Source organism: Macrotis lagotis, chromosome 8 (genome assembly GCF_037893015.1).
Source record: "Macrotis lagotis isolate mMagLag1 chromosome 8, bilby.v1.9.chrom.fasta, whole genome shotgun sequence".
NCBI classification, from domain to species: domain Eukaryota; kingdom Metazoa; phylum Chordata; class Mammalia; order Peramelemorphia; family Peramelidae; genus Macrotis; species Macrotis lagotis.
Window position 1 is genome coordinate 59,213,748 of NC_133665.1, and position 20,700 is coordinate 59,234,447.

General features: G+C 48.0%; 3 protein-coding genes across 3 annotated transcripts; 2 read left to right on the forward strand and 1 right to left on the reverse strand.

Annotated features, from left to right (window-relative positions):
* The first annotated feature begins 17 nt into the window (after positions 1-17).
* RNF151 (ring finger protein 151) lies at positions 18-3,858 on the forward strand. The gene is made up of 4 exons (XM_074197215.1): positions 18-125; positions 1,149-1,294; positions 2,791-2,887; positions 3,280-3,858. Exons 1-4 carry the CDS (start codon positions 123-125, stop codon positions 3,721-3,723), a joined length of 690 nt encoding a protein of 229 aa, XP_074053316.1. The 5' UTR covers positions 18-122; the 3' UTR covers positions 3,724-3,858.
* A 3,852-nt stretch (positions 3,859-7,710) lies between these two features.
* TBL3 (transducin beta like 3) lies at positions 7,711-15,962 on the forward strand. Its single transcript, XM_074197217.1, has 22 exons — positions 7,711-7,849; positions 7,977-8,028; positions 8,137-8,232; positions 8,668-8,715; positions 8,800-8,941; positions 10,601-10,685; positions 10,795-10,965; positions 11,097-11,172; positions 11,265-11,358; positions 11,524-11,714; positions 11,966-12,107; positions 12,642-12,700; positions 12,784-12,887; positions 13,603-13,756; positions 13,853-14,083; positions 14,178-14,248; positions 14,340-14,496; positions 14,577-14,635; positions 14,765-14,868; positions 15,002-15,073; positions 15,156-15,314; positions 15,432-15,962. Exons 1-22 carry the CDS (start codon positions 7,800-7,802, stop codon positions 15,545-15,547), a joined length of 2,433 nt encoding a protein of 810 aa, XP_074053318.1. The 5' UTR covers positions 7,711-7,799; the 3' UTR covers positions 15,548-15,962.
* Positions 15,963-16,455: 493 nt separating this feature from the next.
* On the reverse strand, positions 16,456-20,453 carry NOXO1 (NADPH oxidase organizer 1). Its single transcript, XM_074198997.1, has 8 exons — positions 20,311-20,453; positions 19,619-19,699; positions 19,305-19,380; positions 18,909-19,086; positions 17,853-18,049; positions 17,358-17,468; positions 16,950-17,067; positions 16,456-16,834 (listed from the first exon to the last, which is right to left on the reverse strand). The coding sequence occupies exons 1-8, from the start codon at positions 20,371-20,373 to the stop codon at positions 16,456-16,458; spliced, it is 1,203 nt and encodes a 400-aa protein (XP_074055098.1). The 5' UTR covers positions 20,374-20,453.
* Between the last annotated feature and the right edge of the window lie 247 nt (positions 20,454-20,700).

The following is a 20,700-nucleotide window of genomic DNA, read 5'->3' on the forward strand; positions in this document are numbered from 1 at the left end:
GGGACTGAGGCTATGATTGGTTGATATAGACAATGAAGTTGTGATGTCAACCTGAGTAGTAGTTGTTAAATGGGGTCTCACCCTGCTTCACTTCAGTAGTGCTGCTGCCTAAGACCACAATCATGGTGAGTTCGTGCCTTCCCCTCCACTTCTGTTTTCAGTGAGGAGGAACATGGGTTTTTTTGTGTATACTTTACACCAAAGTGAGAAAGGGCAAAAGAAGGGAGAGCTGTTGCCTAGGGACCTGTTCCTTTGGTATCTACCCCAGTCCATCCTAGGTTTCTCCTAAAAGATATCTGGGTCCGAGGCCTGGCTGTCAGGAAAGTGATCTTTGGTAAATTATTTCCCTCTGAACTGGTTTCATTCTCTGTATTATGTTAATATATTTCCTTACCCTTCCCTTCACTGTAAGAGGCTATAGAAAAAGAAAAAACATTAGGTGGAATATATTTTTTAAGACAGTGGATAGAGTCCTGGGTCTGGAGTTAGGGAGTCCTAAGCTCAAATATAGCCTCAGTCATTTACTGGCTGTTCATCCCTGGGCAAGTCCCTTAACCCTGTTTTCCAGTTTTCTCATCTGTAAAATGAGTTGGAGAAGGAAATGGTAAACCACTCCAGAAAACCCTAAATGGTGTCACAATCAGTCAGACATGACTGAACAACATTCCTTAGGAAGCCTGAATCTAGTGTTAAGAAAAGCTTTACTAGATCAACTGATGAACACTGCTAGTCTGTGTTTGAATTAATGGAGGTGTACATGAATGGTTTGGCCAGAGGCTTCCAGGAACTCCAGTTTGGTAATGTGACAGTGAACTCATCATTCAGTCCTGAGGCATGTGATTTCAGGCCTCCATGGTGCTGGATGACTGAAAGAACAAGGTGGGGTGGTGGTTGGCCAAAAATTGGACACTTGCCCCCTCTTAAAGAGTTGGTTATTTGGCCAGAGTGCCTACTTTTTATTGAATGAATTTAGCATACCACTTAAGGTTGGGTTCCTCCTGGAAAAGGATTGAGGGCAACCAGCCACCTCCTAATGCCCCAATGGGCAGGTTGGGGAAGGGAAGAGAAGAGAGGAAGAGGAAAGAGGATGCCTCTACTGATCACTAATCCTATGTCTATTCTGTTCACATTTTGTTCTGAACTTACAGAGTGGTGGGTATGATCTCAACCTCTTTGCCAACCCCCCGGACTTTGCCTTGCTGTGTTCTGTTTGCCATGGGGTCCTCAAGCGACCAATAAAACTATCATGTGGTCATATCTTCTGCAAAAAATGCATCTTAACTTGGCTGGCTAGGTAGGATATGCAGTCTTGGTTCCAACTCGGTGGGAATAAGTGTAAGCATTTTTACCTTTCTCAGGAAAGGTAAAACTAGGATGACAGGATTACAAATAAACTTCACTTTAAGAAAACCTGTTATACAAAAAAAAAATCCTCTTTAGGAGGGACTTTCCTTACTCCCAGACTGTGACCAGCTCCCTTCCAATGTCTTTCATCCTCATCTTCCCTTTGCTTTCAATAGTGAGAGGAAAGAAATGCCATCACTGATTCATTTGTCCTTGGAAACATGATCATAAAAAATTTTCTAGGGGCAAGGACTTTGTGCCAAAAGTATAATCCCTGTGCACATTCATATACATAAATACTTTTAACAATACAGTTTGATAGCAGATAGCTGTATTGACACGAGGTCACTATATAGAAATCATTTCAGTTACATCATTGCTTCATTTACTATCCCTACTTAAAGATAATTTATTTTTCATCATGAATATAACAAAAATATGTTATTTTTACATAATTTGTATGTCAGTTGTAGTTTGAAATTCAAAAATCTATCAATGGAAATATAAATATCCCCTGGTTTGATTTTTATGGCATTGTGAGAAATAATCTCAGGTTTTACTTGCAAAAAGATTTAAGTGATTACAAGCTGTATAAGATTTGTTGGAACAGTTACCTGTTAATATTAGAACTTGTTTCTCAGTGCATTGTAAACTTTAAAGTGTTTTAGAAAGGTCAGTTATTAATTGATTACATTTTTCAGTCCTTTGTTATTAATGTTACTAAAATATGGCTTTACAAAAAAAAGCAAAACTATTGTGCATTCTTCTTAGCTTGTTTTCATTACCTCAATACTATTCTTGCGATTGTAATGGTCTGCTTTAATTTGCAATTTGTCACTAGATTTTTATAAAATAATTCTATTTAATATGATTCATAACAATTTATTAGAGCCTATTTTTAAATACATTGGCAATTTTTGTAGACTAAAGCAATATTGGTTTAATATTGCACAGATACAGAGTCAGTTTTAAGATTTTCATAGTTTTGGGTGAAATAGGTAAAGGGAAAGTCTACACTGTGATCCCTGAAACACCCTGATGTAAAATAAAAACACATTGAATATAATAAATAAATATTTATATCTTTTAGAAAGTAGTGAGACCCATCCCAGAGACAGCCAATGGTATCTGACACATTTTCTCTCACTTTATTTCTCTTGGTTTCTCTTTATCTTTTTGTGGGGGAGGGAGATATGTTTACTCTCACAACATGCATCTTATTGTAATGTGAAAATAAATAAATCATTAAAAAATGTAGTGAGATGAGATCCTGGAGATCACAGGAAAGGATACATTCTGCTAGCTAATAAGCTTACACATCACATCACAAATGGTCAAGGGAACATTTGTCCAGGATAAAACTGTGGTGGGTGGGGTGTGGATCATTTCCTGAAGAAATTAACCATGCCTGGTAAACTGGACTGTTGCCTCTATATCTCTTCCCAGACAAAAGACATGTCCTTGCTGTAGAAAAGAAGTGAAGAGAAAATTGATGGTCCAGGTGCACAAACTCAGAAAAATCATTAGCCGCCTGCAAGTCAAGGTATGATAGTACCTTCCAATAAACCAAGAAGCTACTTCATTTTTCAAGGGGCTTGGGAGGGGAATGAGCAATGTACCTGTTGATGGCAGTTTGTGAATCATTCCCACTGGAAAAGGGCTGAGGGTGCACAAAACCACAACTTTCCATTGTGCCTGTAGAAGCAGACTGGTTTGATTCAGATGTCAGTAAAGGATAGTTATCAGTGAGAAGTAGACTTGAATCTAAGCTCCCCAGAGCAACTCACTAATTTTTTTTTCCATCTTTTGTCTCTTGTCTTCTTTCTTGTCCCCATTTCTCCCTTTTTTTTTCTTTTCTTCCCCAACTTGTTTATTCCTCTCCCCTTCCCCTCATCTTTACCTTTCTCTTCTATCTCTGTCTCTGCATCTATGCAGTGTAAGAATTTCCAGGCTGGCTGCTGTGTCACCTGTCCCTTGTCTCAGCTTAGGATCCACCTGAATTCCTGCCCTTTTGAGCTCACCCCCTGCCCTAATTCAGGCTGCATGGCTAGGGTGCAGCGGGCAGCCTTAGTGGAACATAGTCGGAGCTGTGGACATAGGCGACAGCAGCGCTGCCTCCTTGGCTGTGGGGCCACTCTCACAGCTGTTGAAAGGGAGAGTCACAATTGCTACCAAGAGCTCCGAGAGGCTTGGTGCCAGCGGAGAGCACAGGGCCGGGCCCTGGTCTCCCGACTTAGACATCGAATGAGACGGATCCACCGGGCCACCAGCCTCATCCGAAGACAGCTGACCCAGCTGGAGGCCTTCCTGGAAGAGGAGAAAGAGGAAAGCATGGATGGATCCACAGTCAACACTGAGGCTACCAGGGCTACTATATAATGCCTGCCCAGCTGGATGGTCAGGATTTCTGCCTAGATTCCTTCCCCGGGGCTCCTATCTTCCCCAGGGAAAACTGGGGAAGACCAGGCTGCTATGACTATATAGAGAAGGATGAATAAAGGTGGAGCCCAAGGAGGGGGTCCCAAGCATTGTTCTTTAGCCTTGTGATGAGGCTAGGTCCCCCACAAACATACATAGAGGGGAGGGGTACCCCAAATTATATTTTCCTCCAAGGACTCTTATTTCCTCTTAAGGCAATAGGGTTATGAGTGACTTGTTCAAGGTCACACAGCTAAGTAATTAAGTGTCTGTCAAATTTGAACTCGGGCAGATCCTCCTGACTCCAGAGCAGATGCTCTATCCAATGCGCCACCTACCTGCCCTGATAAAATTCTACCCTCTTATCCTGCAGTCTTGAGAAGTACACCCACTTGAGAAGCACTGCCCAGAGATTCCAACCCCAACAGCTTTATCTATAGCTGCCAATTACTAGTTAAATTTTGCAAGCTAATTCTCAATTTGCCACAACAGTCCTGTTAAATAGACATCACCCCCTTATACAAAGCAGAAATTTGCCCTTGATCAGCTGAGATTTGAATCTAGTTTCAGTAGCTCTGAAACCTTTTCCTTCTTCCATTGACCAATCTACACTAAGAGAGTCTAAAAATTGTCTTTCAGGCTCCCACACTGCTCTTTTATCTACCCAATGCCCTCTGAACCTATCTTGTGGTTTGTTTCTTTGACATAATGCCCAAACTCCATATATCCCTAGGACCTCCCTGGTCCAGCCTCCACTGTACTCTATTTCTGACTGGAGAGACCCCTACTCTATAAGGGCTCTTCCCATAAAAGGCTTTAAAGGCAAAGTAAGTTGTCAGTGCAGATTACCTCCAAATTTAGACATTAATAGAATGGCATAGTAGGACAGGTCGAGAATAAGAGCTGAAGTAATGTTGGCAGCATGTTTTAGAGTTGGGCTGGGGGGAGAACAGGCACAATCCCTCCATGCCCATCCTCAGGACCATGATTGGAGTTTGGAGGAGTGTTAAAACAGTGTATGGTGTAGTCTGAGGAAGACATACAATTCTGGGGTGACCAATAAGAGGTTGAAAAGACTTGAAATTGCCCCATAATGTTGGATGAAATGTAAAGCAAGCAAGGTTAACCTTTTTTGTTTCATTGACTCCCTTTGTAGTCTGGTGAAATCTAAAACCTCAATGTTTTTAAATGCATAAAATAAAATACAGAGGATTAAAAAGGGAATCAATTATTTTGAAAATGTTATTCAAATATTTTTAGTAAATTCATGAACACTAGACTAAACTGCACAATAAAGGAACTTTGTTTCCCCTCCTAGGGGAAGGTAGGTTTCACTAGTCAAGGTGGGGGAAGGATATGATCATTCTTCAGGTATTTGCATTTTTGCATTGAAGGATTAGATTTGATTACCTAGGATCAGTGATTGGAAGGTATACCATCAGTGCAACAATCGTGAGCAATTTTGGGCTGTCTGCAAAGGAGAGTGTCATCTGTATCCAGTTAAGGAGCTGTGGAGCTTGAACAAAGTTCAAGAGGACTATTCCCTTTAATTTAGAAAAAAACAGATATCTTATTGTCTGATCTTGTTACCTCTTAGAATTCTTGTCTCTTCTCTAAGGATATGATTTCTCTCCCATCACACCCAATTTGGATCAAGATACAACATGGAAACAAAGTAAAGACTGACAGATTGCTTTCCATGGGGGGGGTAGGGAAGTAAGATTGGAGGAAAAATTGTAAAATTCACTATCTTTAATAAAAAATTAATAAAAAAAAAGAAGGTATAATATGGGTAATTGGTTTAAGGAGTAGCTTCCTAACAATGGAATGGGATAACTTCTCCATCACTCCAATTTTTAAGATATTATGTGAAAAATTAGCAAAGAATACACTTCTCTCTCCTTCCCCTTCTGAAAAAAAAAAACTTGTGATGAAAAATCCAAGATATAGTTTCTGGGTAATTAAAAATCAATTATGGATAGTGAATAATAAAGGTCAGTGGCACAAAGATGCCTCCTGGAGAACACTGAATGCTTACATTTGGAAAAGGAAATATCCCCAGGGTGGAAATAAAACAGTAAGGACCTGAGCAAAAAGTTTTCAGTTCCTCCTGACTAGAATATGACCTAATGGGGAGACTCAGTGGTCTCTAGAAACCTTGAACTAAAGAATCTTATCTCTACCCAAAACAATTCTTATTGGTTTTCCCCCTTCATATACTAGATCACCCTAAATTGTATTTCTTAGCCAGTGCCAGACAGTTTTGATGATTGTTGGGGGTTTGGTGTTTTTTTTTTTTTTGGCTTTTTGGCTAGGCAATGGGGTTAAGTGACTTGCCCAAGGTCACACAACTAGGTAATTATCTGAGGTAGGATTTGAACTGGTGTCCTCCTGACTTCAGGGCTAGTTCTCTATTCACTGCACCATCCACTGCACCACCCAGCTGCCCTGACTACTGTTTGTTTTTAAATAGTTTTAGGCCAGATTCCTGGCATTTTTTTATTCCCTTAATATTGACATTTCTCTTCTCCAGATGAATTATTTTTTCTACCTCTGCAAAATAATTTTTGGTAGTTTGGTATGGCACTGAATAATTAGAATGATCATTTTTATATTACCTTGACCTACCCATGAGCAACTGACATTTTTCCAATTTTTCAGATTTGTGTAAAAAGTGTTTTGTAATTGTATTCATGTTTCTGGGTTTGTCTTGGGAGGTAGCTTTCCAAGTATCTTTATGTAGTCTAGAATTTTAATGGCATTTTTCTCTCACTGCTGGTAATAAAAAGAAATGCTGATGAATTATGTGGGTTTATGTGATATCCTACTACTTTGCATCTCCCTAAATTGAAATGGAAGTTCTAGGGTTAGGGACATGTTTCATAAGGGCGAGAACCTGCCTAAACTAGATTATCTGTAAGCTGTTCTTTGTATCCCAACAATTTGGACAACCTCATCAATATTCTGCAGAGACTGGCTGAATTACACAGTTGATTTCTGAGGAAAGAGGAAGGGACAATCTTAATCTCAATTTAAAAACTGATTATTAAAATAAGAAGAAAACAATCATTTCTCTAGCAACACAAATCCCACCATTGACCACCAAATAAAAATTTGAATCTGCACCCTGAATCCATCACTTGTTGAGGAAGCAGGGTAGCATGTTTCATCCAAAGTTCTCTCGGGGTTCTCCGGGGTACCGATCTGCTAGGTCCTGAAGTGGCTAGAGCACCAGCCCTGGAGTCAGGAGGTGATATCAAACTTGTCCTCAGACACTTAACACCGTGTGACCTTGGGCAAGTCACTTAACCCCATTGCCCCGCAAAAACCAAATCAATGCTATCATTTTTATCTTTAAAGATTTTGAGTTTCACAATTTTCCCCAACCCCCCCCCCCCCCAGAAGGCAGTCTGTCCACTTTACATGGTTTCCATGGTGTCCGTTGATCCAGGCTGAGTGTGACGAGAGAAGTCAATGCCAGCAATCTTGACTGTCCCTAGGCGGGAGCGGAGCACTAGAGCGTTCTTGGGGCGAGCTCAGAGCTAGCCCCGGGTTGACCTCCGGCCTCTCAAGCCCCCTCCCACCTGTGAGACTGAGACAGCTGGCGTTTCTGTGATCCGTCAAGGTTGGCAGAGACTCCATAGGCCTGCTCTCATCTGAGCTTCCCAACAACCCCGATCTGCCCAGAAATCACACAATCAACATGCACCAGGCACTAGCCTAGAGAGCAGGATTCGCACTCAGGTCGCCCGTGTCCCAGTCCGCGCTCTAGCGCCACCTAGCGGCGGGGGCTGAAAGGCAGCGGTTTCCGAACGCAGCCCTGGGAAGGCGGGGCTTCTCACGAGTCGCCCCTAGCGCGTCACCCGGGAGAAAACCTCCGGAAAGAACCCTGCCCGCCCGCTTCCGGTGACGTCGCCCGGTGACGCCATCATGGCGCGCCGGAAGCGGGGCCCTTCTCACCGCCTATCCGGTCGCACGTGTCGGCGCCGGCGTGCCGTCGCCGGGCAGCGGCAGGCCGGGCTTCGCTTGGGGCCGGCATGGCGGAGACGGCCGGAACCGGGGCCCGCGGGCTGCGCTTCAAGAGCAAGTGAGACGCGGGTCGAGTAGGGCCCAGCCGGGAGGGGTCGCGGGCAGGGCCGGGCCGGGCGGGGGAGGGGAGGGGCGGGGCCGCCCGGGCCCGCCGTCCCCCCAGCGCGGCCTTCCTGTCCCCGCAGCTACGCGGTGCAGCGGCGGATCGAGCCCTTCTACAAAGGAGGCAAAGTTCAGGTGCGAGCCCGGGGCGGGGGCCGGGAGGGGCCGCGCGGGAGGCCGGCGCCGGGGCGCCCCGGGGGGCGCTAGGGGCCCGCGCCCCGACTCGCCCCCCTCCCCTTCCAGGCCTCGGCGGACGGGCGGCTCCTGTTGTGCGCCTGCGGCGCCGGAGTGAACGTCGTGGACGCGGCGTCCGGGGAGCTGGTGAGAAGCTTGCAGCAGGTGAGCTGGAGTGGACAGCCGGGGCGCTAGGGGCCAGCATCCCAGCTTTTGTTAGGTTAAGTGACTTGCCCAAGGCCACACAGCTAGGTCATTAAGTGTCCGAGGTCGGATTTGAACTCAGGTCTGCCTGACCCCACTGCGCCACCCGGATAGCTTTTCAAACTTGGAGTTTGCGTGGCCAAGATACTGGGGAGTAGCTTGATATGGCCCAGGTGAGGAAATTAAGACAACAGCATTAGGATCACACAGCTAGTCCGAGCCTAGACTTGAACTCAGGGCTTTTCTGATTCCAGGCCTGGCACTCATCCACCGAACCATCTAGGCACCCAAAGTGCACTATAAATGTCACCTATTATTATTGATGTCACATTCATTCCTTTTCCTTCCTACATCTCTCTACAACGTGTGTCATATTCTTCTGTCTCTGTTCCCTAGGAAGACCAAGAAAACATCACAGCCTTTGATCTCAGCCCCGACAATGAGGTGTGTGAGGGGGTGGGAAGGGAGACAGAGGAGAAAGAAGGTGATAAAGGAATCTGATCCTAAACCCTATGCCTTCTTTCTCAGATCTTAGTGACTGGAAGTCGCGCATTATTGCTAACTCAGTGGGCCTGGCGTGAAGGCAATGTCACACGTGTTTGGAAGGCTGTACACACAGCACCGGTGGCCTCCATGGCTTTTGACCCAACATCCACACTGCTGGCTACAGGTAATAAGTCAACATTTGTTTGTGCTGGGTCCTGTATTAGATGGAGACAGAAGTCCTGTTTTCAGGACTAGTCAGGGAGGACAGTATGTAGGCATACACAAGATAATTTCAGAGAGAAGAAACTAATAGCTAGAGAGTTTGGAAAAGGTTTCATGTAGAACTGAGGCAGCCTGAGGACTGTATTTGGTCTGGCCTTACCAAGGGAAATTCAGAAGTGGGACAAGTGGAGGATGCAAAGATTAGTAGTTTTCTTTTGGATTCAGTGAATTTAAGGTATCCACAAAATATATAACAGAAAGACAATCAATATGTTATTAGCCTCAGAAGAGTGACTAGAGCTGGATTTATAGATCTTAAAAGTCTTTAGCAGAGAAATGAAAAATACATCTATGTGGGGGCAGCTAGGTGGCACAGTGGATAGACCACCAGCCCTGGAGTCAGGAGTACCTGAGTTCAAATCTGGTCTCAGACACTTAATAATTACCTGTGTGGCCTTGGGCAAGCACTTAACCCCATTGCCTTGCAAAAACTAAAAACAAAAAAATACATCTATGTGAACCAGTGAGATCACTAAGAGGAAGGATGTAAAGAAAAAAGATCCCAGGTCATAGGCTAGAGTCTTGGGGAACACTCATCATCATGGCATGTGGTATAGATGATGAGCCAGCAGAAGAGACTAAGAAGGGAAGATCAAACAAGGTAGCTGGTGAATCAAGAGAGAAGGGATGATATCCAGAAAGGGTGGTCAGCAATGCCTTTGCTGTAGAATTCAGAAAGGTGAGGGTTGGAGTGGGGAAGTCTGAAAGGCTTTCAGATTTGGCAATCAGAAGGCTAGTGAAGGCTTTGGAGAAAGCAGTTTCAGTTAAATAAGCTTGGCAACCAGATTTTAAAGGGATAAAAAATACATGAGGGGGGAGAGAGTGTAGGCAGCAATTTCCAGAAGTTTGACTGGAAAAAGAAGAGGTATAGAATAAGAACTTAAGGGGATGGTAGAATCTAGTGAGAGTTTTCTTAAATTAGGAAGGATTTGGGGATGTTTGTGAACATCAAGGAAGGAGCCAGTAGATAAAGAGATTGAAGTAGGGGAAAGGGTTACGCTGAAGGAGATGGAAAAGGATGAAATCTGAGATCTATATTTAAAAGACAAAGTTGGCCTTGAGGGGGCTGAAAGAGAACATCCACTTTTTCATCAGAAGAGAATAGGGAATGATATCAAAGGGTTGTGAGAGGTAAAGAAAGAAGGAGTTCATTGAAAACAATGAATTGACATCCCCTAGGGCAGGATAAGGGGAGAAGGAGCCAGCTTAAGGACTGAAGAGGTTTGGAAGAGCCCCTGTAGGGAGTGGGACAGAGAAGGAGAGAGAGAATACAAGGATTACCTTGCTATGTGAAGTCCCAGTTGAGACTTGATAATAAATTTGTACTGGACCTTGTCCAGATTGTTGTGTGATTCCCCAGGTCCATTCACCTGAGTGAGTAAGAGTGAAGGAGGTGGATGATGGCAGTCATTCCAGATCAGGCTTTAATGAGGAATGAATGACAATAAAACAAGATGTATCCCCAGAAGTTTGGTGGGGGACTGAGTTCCAAACCTTTATATTCCTTCTCGTTTTGTTCCCTAACCCCATGATAATGCTCTCTCTTTCTCTGTTTCTTCAGGTGGCTGTGATGGAGCAGTGCGTGTCTGGGATATAGAACGAAGATATGGAACCCACAACTTACGTGGCTCTCCTGGAGTTGTCCAGTAAGTCCTGATTTCAACCCATTTTCAGATGAGGTCATCAAAGCTGGAGTAGGGGAATTGGGGCTGGAAGGAGTCAGAGTTAGGTGACCCCCTGTCTGATCCTCCCTAGCCTTGTGGCCTTCCATCCAGACCCTGAGCAACTCCTTCTCTTTTCTTCTGCCATGGACTGCACAATTCGTGTCTGGGGTCTTCAGGCTGGAGCCTGTCTGGCCATGCTAAGCAGTCATTACAGCACAGTCACTTCACTGGCCTTCAGCAACGATGGCCACACCATGGTCAGGTCAGTGATTCAGAGTCCTGTATTTAGATGCTGAGTTTGGGAAGGGCAGGGTCCTTTTTCTGTACACAAGGAGTTGGGATGGGTGCTGAGCGTTCTCAGGGATTGACTGGGCTCACATATTTTCCTGGAAGCTCTGGCCGGGACAAGATCTGTACTGTGTGGGACTTGAAGACTCGGACATCAGTGAAGACAGTTCCTGTCTTTGAGGTGGGTCTGGGCAGGTGGGAGGGGAAGAGACACCTGGGATCAGACCCAGAGTGAGTGAGTGACTGACTGACTCTCTTGATCCTCTCTCCTAGAGTGTGGAGTCTGTGGTGCTACTTCCAGAAGAGGAGGCTCCTGCACTGGGTGTGAACACCCCAGGGTTGCACTTACTCACAGCTGGAGATCGAGGTGAGTGGGGGCTTTCTGGTGGGGAGGGGAGAGGAGAGGAGGCTCCAAGATTGGTGGTACCCGGGTTTTATCCCCCAACAAGCTCTGTCTGTTTCCAGTTCTCCATCTCTGATAGTTTCTCTCCATGTCTGAAGTCTCTCTCATGTATATGTGTGTCTGATCTAGGAGTTCTCCGGGTGTGGGAAGTTGAATCTGGGAACTGCGTGCATACCCAGAAACCTATCCTGGGAGAAGGTGGCCCTGGGCGAGAGATCACACACTGTGCCCTGGTCCCAGCTGCTGGGCTGATCCTAGCTGTCACTGCTGAGCACAACATCCTCCTTTATGAGGCCCACACCCTTCATCTTCACAAACAGGTGGGTGCTTTCTGGTCCTCATGGACACCACTCTCACTTTCTGTATTTTTTATTTTGTTTTGTTTTTGCAAGGCAGTGGGGTTAAGTGACTTACCCAAGGTCACATGGCTAGGTAATTATTAAGTGTCTAAGGTCAGATTTGAACTCAGGTCCTCTATCCACTGCAACACCTAGCTGCCCCTCACTTCCTGTATTCTAAAGTAGGTAGGGGATGGTATTTCTGACATGAATTTGTTTCTCTCCCTACCCAGTTTGCTGGATACAACGAGGATGTGTTGGATGTGAAGTTTCTAGGTCCTGAAGATTCCCATATTGTTGTTGCCACAAATAGCCCCCGACTGAAAGTGTTTGAGCTGGAAACATCCAATTGCCAGATTCTGTGCGGGCATACTGGTAAACCTTGGCCTCCTAATTCTTCTGTTGCCTTTGACCCTCATTTCCTCTGGATTATAATTCCTGACCCAGGACTCCAGAGGTTTCTCCAGTCCTTAAAACTTCTCTATCTAGGGGCAGCTAGGTGGCGCAGTGGATTAAAGCACCGTCCCTGGAGTCCGGAGTACCTGGGTTCAAATCTGGTCTCAGACACTTAATAATTACCTAGCCGTGTGGCCTTGGGCAAGCCACTTAACCCCATTGCCTTGCAAAAAAAAAAAACCTAAAAAAAAAACTTCTCTGTCTAAACAGTAGCAGGAACTGAAGTTAGGGGAGATACTCTGGCAAGGCTGCCTGTTAATGCCGAAAAAGAGCATGAAATTTAACCTGTATTCATATCCCAGTTCTTCTGTTTGCCATCTGTGCAGCCCTTGGGCAAGTCATTTCCCCTTTGTTTGCCTTAGTTTCTTTATGTGTAAAGTGAAGTGTTTAAACTAGGTTTCTGGTCCCTTCTGAATCTAAGCCTCTGAATTTCAGTTCCTTTTCTTCCCACAGACATAATCATGGCTTTGGATGTTTTCCGGAAAGGCCGACTCTTTGTCAGCTGTGCCAAGGTAAGGAACAGGGAGATGAAGGGAGGACTACCCAGATTTCACATGTTTAGTCTTCATCACTTCCTCTCCTTGCCCTATCCCAGGACCAGAGTGTACGTGTATGGAAAATGAATGTGACTGGGAAGGTGCATTGCATAGCCCATGGCAGTGGCCACACACATGGCATAGGCACCATCAGCTGCTCCAGGTACTGCCCAGAAGCCCTGGCCCCTGCCTCAGGAGAGACACGGGGACCAAGAGTAAAGCTGCTGTGGCCTGGTGCTGTCAGGGAAAAGGGCGGGCCTAACAGAGTGGGAGGAGGTGAAGGAGTTTGGCATCTTAGGAAAGAAGCTATTCAAATAAAGCGATACAGCCAGGAAAGTGCAACTGCATTTAGAAATAGTGAGTTGCCCAAATGACAAAAATCCAGGAATTTGAGGAAGGGACTTCAAAAATAAAAGAGATGAGTTGAGGCCAGAGTAAGCAGTAGAAAAAGAGAGCTAGACTGGGACTCATCAAGACCTGAATTCAAATCCTGGCCCAAAGACACATACCAACTGTGTGTGATCTTGAACAAGTCATTTAACCTCTCTCCTGCCTCAGTGTCCTCATCAGTAAAATAGAAATAGTAATAGCATCTAAGTTCTAGGATTGTTGTAAGGCTGAGATGAGATAATATTTATAAAATATTTTATAACTCTTAAGCACTAATTAAAGGCTAACTATTATTGTGGTTATCCTTTAAAGAATGAGAACAGTATAAGACTGACTAAGGGCAGAGACATGACTTAGGAGCTTACTGCAATAGTTCTGGGATGAGAATAGGTGACCTGGGTTGGTGTTGAAGGCTGTGGAAATGGAGAGGAAGCTGGAGAGGCAAAAGACCTCATGAATTCTGCATTTGTTTCCTTTCCTGGTTTCAGACTGAAGGAGGCCTTCCTGGTGACTGGGAGTCAGGACTGTACAGTAAAGCTGTGGCCTCTTCCTGAGGCAGTGACAACCAAGAAAATGACCCAACATCCCAACTGTGACCCCATTCCCCTTCAGGCACAGGCTACCCAGCGGGCCCATGACAAGGTAACTCCAGGACAAGAGACTCTCCATCATCTGGAGATTGAGAGGAGCCACGGTCACTGGCACAGCCCCAATTACAGCTTCCCTTCTCCTCTCTAGGACATTAACAGTGTGGCTATATCTCCAAACGACAAACTGTTGGCATCGGGTTCCCAGGACCGAACAGCTAAGCTGTGGTCCCTGCCTGACTTCTCCTTGCTGGGTGTCTTCTCTGGCCACCGGCGAGGTGTGTGGTGTGTTCAATTCTCCCCCATGGACCAGGTGCTGGTAACAGCCTCAGCTGACGGCTCCCTGAAGCTTTGGGGTCTGCAGGACTTCAGTTGCCTGAAGGTAATACTCCTTACTCCCATCCCCTTGGGTCCAGAGAGTAAGGCTGGGCCTCTGTCCTGGCTCTGCTCCACATCCCCTTCCTTCTCATCTCTAGACATTTGAGGGTCATGATGCTTCAGTGCTGAGAGTGACCTTTGTGAGCCGAGGGACCCAGTTGCTATCCAGGTTAGTTGGGATCTGGGGCCCAGGGCAGGAATCTTAGTCTGGGAGGTCCTGCCCTGGGGCTCTGATGTAGGGTCCTTGTTAATCATTGTAGTGGCTCAGATGGCCTGCTCAAACTCTGGACTATCAAGACCAACGAATGTGTGAGGACGCTGGATGGGCATGAGGACAAGGTGTGGGGGCTGCATTGCAACTGGCAGGATGAAGCAGTTGTGACTGGAGCCAGTGATGCTCGAATCCTCCTCTGGAAGGTGGGTGAGAGACCTGTCTCCTGGGGTGGGAGGTATCTTTTTGGTCACTCCTACTCTGGGCTGAATGACTCTGTTTCCAGGATGTGACTGAGACAGAGCTGGCAGAAGAGCAGGCCCGTCAGGAAGAACAAATCCTGAAGTAAGTCCCAGGGAGAATATCCTTAGTATCCCCCCAGTCCATCCCAGAACCTCCCTGGCCTCTAAAATCATTCCCCCCACATCTTAGTCCCTTACCCAGCCCTTCCTCACTGACTCTATCTCCCCTCAGGCATCAGGAACTCTCTAACTTGCTCCAAGAGAAACAGTACCTTCGGGCCCTGGGCCTGGCCATCTCTCTGGACAGGCCACACACTGTGTTGACAGTTGTCAAAGGTCAGTGACTTGAAAGGACTGGACGTACCAGAAGGGAAGGGGTGGAATTGCTTAGGGGAATGATTGAGGTTGAGATGGTGGAAATCCCCATCGTTCTCCTCTTCCTCTGATTCACCTTCCCTACCCCATGTAGCCATCTTGAAGGATAATGAGGGTCCCAAGAAGCTAGAGGAAAAGGTACTGAGGCTCCGGAGGGACCAGAAAGGTCAGTGTCCAGCAGGGCCTTTATAGGGTGGGGAAGGAGGGAGTCTGAGCTGGTCCCTGACCCCTCTCTGGCCACTTCACAGAAGCCCTGTTGAGATTCTCTGTTACATGGAACACAAATTCCCGCCATTGCCACGAAGCCCAAGCTGTGCTGAGCATCCTGCTACGCCACGAGAGCCCTGAAGAGTTGCTGGCCTATGAGGGAGCCCGGGCTGCCTTGGAGGCCCTGCTGCCCTACACTGGTGAGCTACTGCTAGCCTTTGCACTAGGGAATGGTCCCTGGGGCGGGTGGGAGGGAAGGGGCTCAGCCTGGAGGGGACTCTGCCCTCACCTCTTTCTTCCCCTGCCTTCCTCCTCAGAGCGACACTTCCAGCGGTTAGGCCGGACGCTGCAGGCGGCTATGTTCTTGGACTTTCTATGGCAGACGATGAAGCTACCTGAGACTTCAGCCACCCCAGCCCTGCAAACTTTGTAACAGCATTTAGTATAAAAGTTTATCAAATCTCAAAAACATTTCCCTTATGTAGGACTCACACCCCCCCCACCTCCTTGATCAAAGGGGTCACCTTCCCAAGCACACCCACAGCATTCTTGTTTCTGATGTTCCTGAAACATGGGCCAGACTTGGGGATGGAACTCCCTGACCCCAGTGGGTGATGGGGTGGTAAATGGATATGTCTGCTGCCCATTTTTCATTCCCTGAATTCCAATCTGAACTTGAGCCTTGCTTTGTGAGGAGAGATCCAGGAACTGACCTGCCCCGAGGGAGGTCACAGCTAGGGAGAAGGGGGAAGGAGTATGATGGCAGATGGGTCTTTGGATTCAGTGGCAGAGAGTTTTCTGTGTGATCTTAAACAAATGAGTTAAATGGGTCTGTGCCTTTTTTTTTTTTTAAACAAACATGGAAGTTAAGCTAAATGACATCTCTGAATCTGTGATCCAGGCCCTTGGCTCAGAGAGGACATACTCTAGATGGGATACAGGCTGTAAAGCAGGATGGGGAAGCCTGCTTGGAGGTTCCAGGAGCTCAGAGGCACAGATCTTTCTGGAAGAGGCCTAAGAGACCACGAGGCCCAGGGAACCAAGGGACTTGACTGAGGTTATATGGGCAGAAAGTAGCAGGGTGGGATTTGAACTCTGGTCTTTTCTACAGTGCTTCCGTCATCAACCCCAGGAAGCAAATGAGACCCAAGGTCACACCTGGGGCAGAAACAAAGTTGGGGCCAGGGTCCCCCCCGGCCTTCACTTTGGAGGTGGGGAGGCAGGCTCTGTTGGCCGGCTGGAGAGGTTCCTTGTAAATAACAAAAAGCATTCCGGACAGTCCCGCAGGGAGGAGGCGCTCGTACAAAGGCAGCCGCAGGGGCTTCGGGGTGGGGGGGCCGCCTAGGGGCGAGGCCGGGGAGGGAGGGGGCCCGGCGGCCGGCAGCCCGGCTCGGGAGCCCCGCCGGGCCCGGGAGACTTCGGGGCCTCGGAGCCCAGGAGGGCCCTGCGGGTCACGGAGCAGCATCGGCGCAGGATGTCCCCTCTCGGGGGCCGGGCGGGCACCGCGGGGCCGGGGGGCGCCGGGGCCTCGCCCTCCGAGTTGCAGTCCGAGCTGCGGCGGGCGGCGGGCGGCGGGTGGGGCGGCTCGGCTTGGGCTCCGCCGGACGCTTCGGGCTCTCGGAGGGTCCGGCCCGCGGTCAGGAGTGCGTCCAGCCCACTGGCGGGGTCCGGCGGGCGGTACAGGAGCACGGCGGGCAGGAGCCCCTGCCGGCCGCGGTACCTGCGGGAGCAGGGGTGCAGCCTTGACATCGCTGAGTGCGGGGAGGGCGCCCGCACCTGGCCCGGCCCCCGCAGCCCGCATCCCCGCACCTGGGCCCGGCCCCTGCAGCCCGCACCTGCACCGCCACCAGCCGCGCTCCGACGCCTGGAGCAGCGTGACCCGGGCCCCCGCGGGCACAGACAGCTCGTCCTCCCGACTGCTCTCGTAAGCGCCGCTGGTCCAGAAGAGCAGCCCTGGAGGGCGAGAGGGGCGTCACCTCCCACCCGCTGCCTGGCCCCGCCGCAGCCTTGGACCCCAGGCCCGAGGATGGAGCCAGGGATACAGAGTCCTGGGACTCGAAGCGGGAAGAGCCCTCGAGATAGCCGGTTTACGGATGGGGAAATGGGGAGGTGGCTTCTCTGCGGAATCAGCTAGTGAATAGCTGAGCTCGGGGCTGGAGCCTGGTCGCTGGGCAGCCTCCCCCCTTTCCTTCCCCTCCCTTTGTCTGATTAGTGGGTCCAGACCAGAATAAGGGGGCTCTCACCACTGCGGGGCATCTGGGGCAGCTCCTCACATCTCCTTGGAGACACCTCTTCGAGGTAGGGTGCAGGAAACCAAGCTATTTGCTTGTCCTGATTCTCCACCAACCACCAACCTGGGGAGCCAGGGTGGGACATGGTACAGGGATGTAAGTCCAACCCCACCCCTAAAACTCAATAAGTAAGAGGGAATAGGTTGGACATATGGGGATAGCTACTCATTGGTTCTGACTTGTATGCATGGGCACAGACGGACATACCCTCCTTATCAAATACTAATTCCCAGCATTTTGAGTATCTTGCTCTTATCCTCTTCCCCCCTTTAAAAAAAGCAACCTAAAGCCTCTGTCCCTCAGTGTCCCTATTTCCTAGGGCTAAGACTCTCATCTCTTTAGCATCTCCACAACACGAAGTGCCCCCACCCGAATCCAGAGCTGAGAAACCCCATCCTTAAATCATCTCCATGTGCTTCCCCAACTCCAGTCCCCCAGGGCTCCCACCTGTGGGTTCTCTAAGCAACACATCCAGCTCTTCTCCAACTTCAGCCTTAAAGGGCTTGCCCTTGGTGTCCTGAGTATTGAAGCTGTCTAGGCATCGGAAAGTCTGGGTCTCCAGGATGTGGATGTCTGACTGTGAGGCCAGGGGCTTCTTTGGACTCTGTTGTGACCTCTCCCAAGTGGAGGGCATGATCACCAGACTTTGAGGAAAAGCCCAAGATAACCAAGGTAAGACACAGACAAGACAGGTTAACTTTTATCCTCTGGAATTGGGCCTCTTCTACATGCAGTACCCGAGGTAGAACTCCCACCCCCATCTCAGCTCCTCCCATTGTTCTTTGCCTGGCATTTGGGCTTCCCAGCTTAGGGTTATCCCTTTCACATTCTTCACCATCCTCATCTAGGCCTTTGTTCCGGCTGTGGCTCTATCTTAGCTTGGTACTTTTCATTCCTCAAAACTAATCCAATCCCATTTCCAACTCTTCCTCCCCATTACCGAGGGGAGTTGTTCTGTAGGGTAAGGTTGGAGCCCAAACTTGTGACTTTATTGACATAAAAAAACTCCTGATAATAATAGAGGTCAGCAACTTTTATAGTATAAGAGCATCAACCCTTATTCAGTATGGATCTGAGGCAGAACTTGAACCCAGGTCTCAAAGTTTGCTACCCACACTAGTCTTATGCGGGAGAGTGAGTACTAGGAGATCAATTCTCACCAACTATTCTTAAGAATTTAATAGGATTGCTTAGAGATGGAAGAGTGTCCTGTCACTGGAAGCTTTGACAAGCAGAGGATGTAAGATTATATACAGAGGAATGTAGAGGGAATTCCTACCCAAGACAGAATCATGGACTCTCAAAACTGGAAAAAAATTCTGAAGCCCTTCTTTTAAATCACTCCTCTTCCAAGAAACCTTTTCCTGAAGCAGCGCATGAGGATCTTTCTCTCCCTTCTTTCAGCTTCCCCCAATCCCCTCTTTATGTGTATCTGCTTCTCCCAGTCAGATTGTGAACTCCCCAAACCCTAAAGTTTCCCAGAGTGGGCAATGAAAGCAACACCTGTTCTGGGGCAGGTCAGGCACCAGGTCTCCAGGCTGGGACTGGAAAAAGGCAATAACAACCTCACTTTGAGATATCACCTCTGTGGCCCCCAGAAGTTTTTGAGAATAGTCTTCCAGCATCCGTAACCTGACCAGTCCCCTTCGTGTTCTTCTGCTGGGAAGAAGGACTGAGCCATCTAGAGGAAGAACAGGGATCCTTGTGAAACTCCAGTTCCCCTACTCCCCTCAGCCCTTAACCTGACTCCCTTCTTCATTTTTATTTGCCCTTACCCCTGGGATCCCACACCCTAAGGTCCCAGGACCCTTTCTCAGACTGACCCAGGGCTTAGAAGACTTCCTCAGCCAAATAGTTCCCCCACCCTCCTACCCTAACCCCTATCACCAGTCCCCTCACCTTGAAACTTGGGAAGAATACAGTCTGAACTCTTCAGCAAACCTGCCTCCAAGGGAAAGGTGTCTTTCAGTCTTTTCTGGGGGGGGGGGGGGGAATAATTAAATAAATAAATAAAAATAAATTCAGCGTTTATGGTGTGCTTTTAAGGATTTAAATTAGGTGATGAAGGGATAACCTAATGGGCCAGAAAGGATCCTCTAGGTTCAAGGGAATTATTGGGTAGCCCCAAGAATGAGTCTACATCCCAGGATCAGCCAGGAGGAGGGGGATGATTCTTGAAAGTCCCATGGGCTGTGACTGGGTTGGTTTCTCACATGGAATTTGCGGAACTCCTGGAATGTCCTGTAGATGAGACTTTCACTGCCATCAGACCAAAACACTGAGAGGATGAACATCTAGAGAAAGGGATTCAACAGATTCTGGCATTACCCCTCCTAATCCTAAGGAACATCCCTCCTGTCCTATAACAGTGTTGAGTACAGAGGGCTAACTACCCTCCCCCAGTTCCCCCATAGCTTCATTTTCTACCACATCCCTAGCCCAAGCCTAGAGAGAAGAGTGAAGCCACGATAGAAAAAAGGAAATAAAGACTTGGGGGGGGGGGCATAGGGGAGAAGAAAAAGAGTTTCAGGTCACAAAAGTCAGATGGACTGTGGGGAGCAAGGTGCTGAAGATGATAAGAAAAAAGAGTCAGTCCAATGGGTCAGAGATGGGAGTAAGAGGCAGAAGGCAGAGAGAGGGAAGGCTGGGAGAATGGTGAGATTCACATGGGGAGAGAAGAGTTAGGTTTGAGGAGAAAGTGGGAGTCAGAGGAATGAGAGTGAATCTGACAAGAGAGACGCTGGGACTAGAATGCAGAAAAGAGGAAAAAAGGGGAGCCCTAGTTGGCGGAGGGATGGCTAGGGGAGAAGAAATAGAGGAACTGGAGTATACAGAGAGAATCCACAGATGTAAGGGAAATGGAAACTGGTAAGATAGGGATAGGTAGCAGACAACCGAGTAGTACCTTAGCACGTCTGTCCAATACAAATCCTATCCCTCGAACAGATTCGGGCTGAGTCCTGCTCATCCTGCTCTGCGAATCTGTGAATCGGAGTCTGGGAGTCTGCGAGTCTAATTCTGGGAATCTGAATCTTAAATAGATGGAGTCAGAGGGGGCCAGGTCCAAGAGGACAGCCTCCTGGCAGGCTAACAAGTGGCTTCCAGTTTGATTGGCTCCTCCCTACTGACCTCAAGTCAGATACCGGGAAGATCTGCCTGGGGCTGGAGGCCAAAAATCCCCAGAAGGTGGCTCCGGGATGCCTTCCTCATGACCTGTAAGTCCTCCAGAGCCTCGGAGTCAGGAGACTGTTCCAGGTGTGGCTCAGTGGGAGAGAAAAATCCCTCTTTGTTTTCA

What these genes read in the sequence shown, in the direction of transcription:
- RNF151 (XM_074197215.1), top strand. An exon ending in ATCTTAACTTGGCTGGCTAG is followed by an intron (nt 1,295 to 2,790) that starts GTAGGATATGCA and finishes ATCTCTTCCCAG; the next exon opens with ACAAAAGACATGTCCTTGCT. An exon ending in TTAGCCGCCTGCAAGTCAAG is followed by an intron (nt 2,888 to 3,279) that starts GTATGATAGTAC and finishes GCATCTATGCAG; the next exon opens with TGTAAGAATTTCCAGGCTGG.
- TBL3 (XM_074197217.1), top strand. Translation starts at nt 7,800, where the DNA reads ATGGCGGAGACGGCCGGAACCGGGGCCCGCGGGCTGCGCTTCAAGAGC. An exon ending in ACTCACAGCTGGAGATCGAG is followed by an intron (nt 11,359 to 11,523) that starts GTGAGTGGGGGC and finishes TGTCTGATCTAG; the next exon opens with GAGTTCTCCGGGTGTGGGAA. An exon ending in AGGACTTCAGTTGCCTGAAG is followed by an intron (nt 14,084 to 14,177) that starts GTAATACTCCTT and finishes TCTCATCTCTAG; the next exon opens with ACATTTGAGGGTCATGATGC.
- NOXO1 (XM_074198997.1), bottom strand. Translation starts at nt 20,373, where the DNA reads ATGAGCAGGACTCAGCCCGAATCTGTTCGAGGGATAGGATTTGTATTG. An exon ending in AGGAGTTCCGCAAATTCCAT is followed by an intron (nt 19,381 to 19,618) that starts GTGAGAAACCAA and finishes CCCCCCCCCCAG; the next exon opens with AAAAGACTGAAAGACACCTT. An exon ending in CGCGGCTGGTGGCGGTGCAG is followed by an intron (nt 16,835 to 16,949) that starts GTGCGGGCTGCA and finishes CTGCTCCCGCAG; the next exon opens with GTACCGCGGCCGGCAGGGGC.